The sequence below is a fragment of the Temnothorax longispinosus genome, chromosome 5 (assembly GCF_030848805.1).
Source record: "Temnothorax longispinosus isolate EJ_2023e chromosome 5, Tlon_JGU_v1, whole genome shotgun sequence".
In the NCBI taxonomy this organism is placed as follows: domain Eukaryota; kingdom Metazoa; phylum Arthropoda; class Insecta; order Hymenoptera; family Formicidae; genus Temnothorax; species Temnothorax longispinosus.
In genome coordinates this window covers 19,167,573-19,173,572 of record NC_092362.1, presented here as the reverse complement: position 1 = coordinate 19,173,572, position 6,000 = coordinate 19,167,573, and the positions used below count along the sequence as shown (strand labels likewise).

The window sequence follows — 6,000 nt, the reverse complement described above, 5'->3', positions numbered from 1 at the left end:
CTCTCCTTCCGCTCGCGGAAATTTCAAAACAGACACAGCGCCTCTGCAGCCAACGAAAGGACCACGCGAATCTGCGAATCTCCAGATTCAGATAGAACTGCATTTCACATTTTTCTTACAAAATACCACAGTGTTTGCAATACTCTTTTTTTCTTCTCCGACAAAAAAACTAGCGCGCTAAAGGTTTAAACCGTGCGTCGCGACGTTAGGCTCGGTATGAGGGGTTAAATTACGCTCCTGCGCAGAGCTCCGGCGGTGCCCCCGTAGGACCCCCGTCCTCCGCCGCGCCGGGCAGCGTTCTCCACTCTCCTCGAACGTTCTCCGCTCTCCTCGTCGCCGGCGGACCTCGTCGTCGTCGCCGTCGTCGCCGCGCGTACCGCGTACCGCGCCGCGCTTTAGCCAGGCCAGGCCTGGCCTCTCCTCCTCAGTCTTCGCTCGCCGGCCGTTGGCAGGGGATTCCGCATCGATCGCGCTCCCGCGGCTGTAGATCTCCCGTGTGCCGTACACCTCGCCCGTTCCCCCAGGGACCATGCTGGCCCGACGTGAGCCTCGCGGGGCCCCCCGGGTCCGCGCGATCGCGCTCTCTTGAGAGCCCGTGACGTCATCCCGACAAGATCCGTCGCTCCCCACGTTCCTCCCTTCCTTATCCTCCCTCTTCCTCCTCTCCCGGTTCCTTGATCCCCACGATAAGATCGCGTACTCGCGGACGGTATCGCGTCGGGAGTGCGTAACCGGGGATTTCTCTCTTTCTCTCTCTCTCTTTCGGATGTAATATTCCACGGGCTCCTCCGTTTCCCGAGCGTGTAGGAACGTAAAACTGGGCCACTCGGATCGCTGTCGCTGGATTTCTATTAGCCATCGGACCCGGACCTCACGGTTTCTGGATATGTAGATGCAAGGTGTGTAATCGGGATTTTTTTCGGACTCTCTTCGAGTTTTCCAGTCACCTAGCGCCTAAGTGACGTACGTTTTCCAATGGGATGCCTGGTAACTCCTCGCATTTCGCTTCCCCGGATTTGTACATCGAGGATTCTGCAATTAAAACGCGCTTGTATCTCTCTCGATCTGTCGTGCCTTGGATGCGTGAGTCGAGAATTAAAACACTTGGGATGCCACGATCGTTAGATTACTCTACTTCTACGTAGGCGTTTTAATTGAGCTGTATCTTCGGACACTTTCCACGAGTCTCTGTAAACAGTTGCTCGAAATCGTATAACATAGATGCTCTTTTTGATACGAAATTCCAAAAGTGAAAAAGGGAAACTGGCTTTTTTTCGATCCTTAAGCTTTTAGATCTTCGGATCTTGAACTTTTTTGATAGAACTTGCAATTTATTTTTACACAAATGAGTATAATTTTTCCAAATTTTTAAATTCTGTTCTATGGAAATTGTTTAAAAGATTTTAGTTTTTTTTGTGTAAATTTAATTGCAACCATTATCTGATTAAACTAGATTATTTAAAATGCTGGAAAATGCTAGGTAATATAAAATTATATTTTACGCGAGTGTATTCTTAATCGTTTGCAAATGTTTTACCGAATGTTTTAATTAGTTGCGCCAGTTAATTGCTGCCGAATACAGATCAGGGATATAACTGTGATGTAAATGAGAAATCGAGACGCTTGGTCCACTTTTAAATCTGTGTAAATTAAAACGTTAATTAAAATCAGGATTTTTGAAGCGTATTTTTAAATCGTCGAGTCTTTTAAGTGACAAGTTCTTACATCCAGCTGGAAATTGAGATAAATATTCTTAAGAGTACCCCTTCCCCCTCAAATATTGAACTGTATATCTTGATTTTTGAATTTTCAAATCTTTATAGATTCATGTATTCTTAAACCTTTTTTAATTTATGCATTTTGAGACTCTTTATACGTGTATACATAATTTACTACAGTTACAGTCCCAAATATTTGGGCAAATACTACGATTCCGCTGAAATAATGAGATGAATATGAAAGGCTCCGGATTAATCCGGAGAAATTATCATTCTTTTCGGGTGAATGGGAGAACGCAGGACGACGTATTCCGCACGATGGCAGGTGTCGGTGCTACACCTGTCCGTAAAGCTGAATGCCCCGGTCAGGTTGCGAGTAGCGATAGTCCCAAACAAATATCCCTTTATCTTTATTTTTTAGTCAACACGACAATAAATTACTTTATTTACGTCGCAACCCGTTTCATGAATATCGCGTTAGTTCTCAATGACGGACTCTTTGAAAAATACGTGGCGGACTTTCCCTTAACGTAAGCGCGCTCATTATGCTTCGCGATTTGTTTATCGCGGATATTAAAGCTACGATTAAAACTGGTATTTTCACAAAGTACGTTTGAAGTTAACTAACAATTAAAATACCGCGATATTTATAGTTTGCTTCCGTAAAGTTTGATCTTTTAATTTTTAGGAAAATGTAAGGGAGAATTAATAGTAAATTAAAAAATGTTTTCGTTATTTTCTGTCAATAAATGACACAAATACTTTACAGACGTAATAACAAATAAAACTGCAAAATAACGAAGTTTACAAATGATAGAAATAAATAACAGAAACATATATCACGTTTTCAATATATTTTCCTCTTATTGAAATAAATTGAAAATGGAAATGTGGAATTTATTTAAATAAATTTTATTTACGAGTTTGAGGCTTTTTATTTAATCTGTAAGTTTTTCATTTATTTAAATAATGCTTTGATTAAATTTCAGTGAACATTTTTTTTACTAAAAGCATATATGAAGCAAAATATTTCTCATTTTCTCACTTTTATTATTATTGAATAATTTATATGTTGCGGAAAAATAACGTTGCAGTATTCAAAGTCTTTTTTCCTGAAAAGTTTCCATATGTTGATTTTATGCAAATTAATACATTCGCCAGTGCTTTTTCACGAGTAAACTTTCTCGGACTGTTTGATGATGATGCCTCTTTGTACAACCGTTCGCGAGAGATATCAATAGGTATTGCGAGGGTATCGGGCCCATCGCTAGTCGCGGGGTCTCACTTGCCGCTCGAAGCGTCGAATTCCACAGCGTTTACTCATACGAAAGAACGAACTCGAAGACTTCTCGGGGCCGGAGAGAAACTTCGATGGCGGAAGAGAAGTGGGAGAGTGGTCGGGCAAGAGAGAGATAGAGAGAGAGAGAGAGAGAGAGAGGAAGAGAGAGGGAAAGAGAGTAACCGATGGTTTCCCGTTTAATCGGCCGTTGATTCTAACTGAGTATCATTTGATTCGATCTAATTCTATTAAGCTTTCCAAAACTTAACGGAAAGACTCAGATTCATTGAAAAATATAAAATTGACATGAACGTAAAAATAAAAAGTAATACAAATGTATAATCTAAACGTGATCTTCATTAAATCCAAAATCCAATATCTTCGATATTTGGGTAGGTTGAGAATTCAGAAACTAGAACTCCTTTAAATTTTAATGATGCAGCAACTCCGTGCTGAATTCGCGCGGTCTTCGTTTGAGATATTTTTGATACATCGAGATGATTTCAGAAGTTGTAAAAGAAAGATGTCAAAGCAGAAATCTATAAACTACAAAGTCTAAGGAATCTAGATTTTAAGACGGAGCGACACGCGGGTAAAGTACGCGCGGCGTTATTTATAAAAACAAACAAATCGCGTGCTAGCAAATCCCGGGTGTATCACGTAATTTCTAACTTAGTACATCGTCGCTTACAACAGATCTTTCGTAACGCACATTGGTCGACATCCAACTGCCAAATTAGAATTGTAACTAAAAGAACGGGATAACGCAAGGACCCGAGAATTCGAAGGCTCCGCGATCTGAATACTTGTGATACGAGCATTGAAAAATTTGAAGTATTATTTATATATTCTCTTGCGTGGAAATTAGAAGGCTTTAATTCGAAGACGCATGGAGTTTATACTTATTTATCAATTCGATTCAATTAACATCCCTTGTATTTTTGAGTATTCGCAGTCGAGATAAGATTAGTGATTTGTAAGAAGTTACAGAAAATAGAGAAGTTGTGTGTGTGTGTGCGTAGATTTTAATCTAGAATCTGAATAATTCGGAATCCAGAGGCATTAGAAATCTTACAAAATTATTATAAATCATAAATTGTGAATACGGAAAAAGGAAACGTAGGAAGATTAAAATTATGTGAAAATAGGTATATAACGAGGAAGTAAAAATATCGTTTTATTTTTAATTTATTTTATTTTAAAACAAAAATCACACAATTTTCAGAAGTCAGTTGAAATGAAAGCTAAAGATCATTCTTCTCTCTAACCGTTTATTTTAATATTTCTTTACGAGCGTGCGAATTTTCGCCAATGTGGAAACCAATGGCAAATAACCGCAAGAAATACGCGAAATACGCGAATAAGGAATGCGCGAATGTGGAGATTCTGTCATATCAACTGACGTAAGGGAGAAAGGAATGAAAAAAAACTGCTGACGTATCCCGATCGTTGACGTTTCAGCGCCGACCGCAGGACCGTGCCATCACGACGTAAGCACCATCGACGTGAACTCCAACAACACCCACCACCACCATCACCACCATCACCACCACCATCATCACCGCGGACACAACCAGCACGACCATCGGCCTCAAGACCGAATTCCATCGTCCTCCTCGATGTCTACCTTGCTATGCTGCGAGCCAGTGTCGGCTGGCCGGCCTCGGGCCAATCTGAAGCTCGTGCTGAACCGCAGCCTGAGCGAGCCAGGACCGAGTCCCTGCGCCTTCCCAGCACCGCCGGCGGCGTCGCCGATCGCCGTTAACAATAGCAACAACAGCAACAACAATCCCACTGAGCCGCCCTCGATAGTGATCAACGAGGAGGCGAACGGCGACGACGAAGACGACGACGTCCACCGTCGTGGCTTCCACCATCTCCACTACCATCATCATCATCATCATCACCATCTCCACCATCTTCACCACCATCAGCACCTGTCAGTGACCACGAAGCGCTGCAAACTGGAGACTGTCAGCCTGCCTACCAGCCCCTGCGCCGAGAACGGCCTTCATCGCCAGCTAGTGCTAAGCAAGACCCGCGTCATCACCGCCGACGACCTCGCCCAGCGTCTCGTGCATCTCGAACGACCCTCCGCCGTTCCGCCAGTGATTCTGGATTGCAGACCGTTTATACTTTACAACGTCAATCACGTACGCGGTGCCATTAACGTCAACTGCTCGGATCGCTTCAACCGACGCAGACTACAGCTGGGGAAGGCCACTCTCGCCGATCTCGCAACCGCTCGCGAGAGCAAAGAGCTGCTCAGGAAGAGACAGTTCAAGGAAGTCATAGTGTACGACGATTGTACCGACGACCTGGAACACTTGCCCGCTCAGCACCCGTTGTTCCTGGTACTTGCTGCACTCGTGGACGACGATCGGGAGCCGGCTCTGCTAATCGGTGAGTGCTCTTCGGGTTTTTTTTTACACACCTTCGACCGGTGTGTTGCTTTATGGATCGGTAGAGATGACTGAACTTTGCTCAATCGTTTAAAAAAATAATCTCGCGATTATTTTGGCCATTGAATCCTTCCACTGGGGAAAAAAAAACTGAATATTTATAAATTATTTTATATTAACTGCGTTGCCTTATCCAAAAGCAAATTGCAAAACAAAACTGATATATACAGTCGAATTGAAAACTAGGGACTCGTAATATATCTGAAAGGTTATTATTCGTAATATATCTCATGTGGCAAATCTCTATAATTACTATCACATTTGCTGTAAATTAACTTTGCTAGGTACGATTCTCATGTTATCAAATATACTACAACTGATAATAGTAAGATAATGATATCCGAAGATATCAGATGACCTACACATATTAGCAAAACATCTTAGACAAATTTTTCAATAGACAATAGATATTGCGATATTGCGTATTATTATTTGAAGCTATACAGAACTTGAAAGTTTATACAATTCAAATCTGTTAATATGCAAGATTAAGTAGAATTAGTAAACTAACAAAGTGGAATTATGATGAACAGAATTAGCG

General features: G+C 42.0%; 1 protein-coding gene across 3 annotated transcripts in view; it reads left to right on the top strand.

Annotated features, from left to right (window-relative positions):
• Nucleotides 1–396: 396 nt before the first annotated feature.
• The window catches only part of LOC139812666 (dual specificity protein phosphatase 10), a 29,186-nt gene continuing 23,582 nt past the window's right edge, over nt 397–6,000 (top strand). The window contains exons 1-2 of one of the 3 annotated variants that reach the window (XM_071777683.1): nt 397–899; nt 4,471–5,400. In XM_071777683.1, the coding sequence (XP_071633784.1) occupies nt 893–899; nt 4,471–5,400 (937 nt within the window). In that variant the 5' untranslated portion in view covers nt 397–892. Of the gene's footprint in view, nt 900–2,778; nt 3,390–4,458; nt 5,401–6,000 lie in introns of those variants that run through there. The other 2 variants (XM_071777682.1, XM_071777681.1) reach the window with 2 other exon arrangements.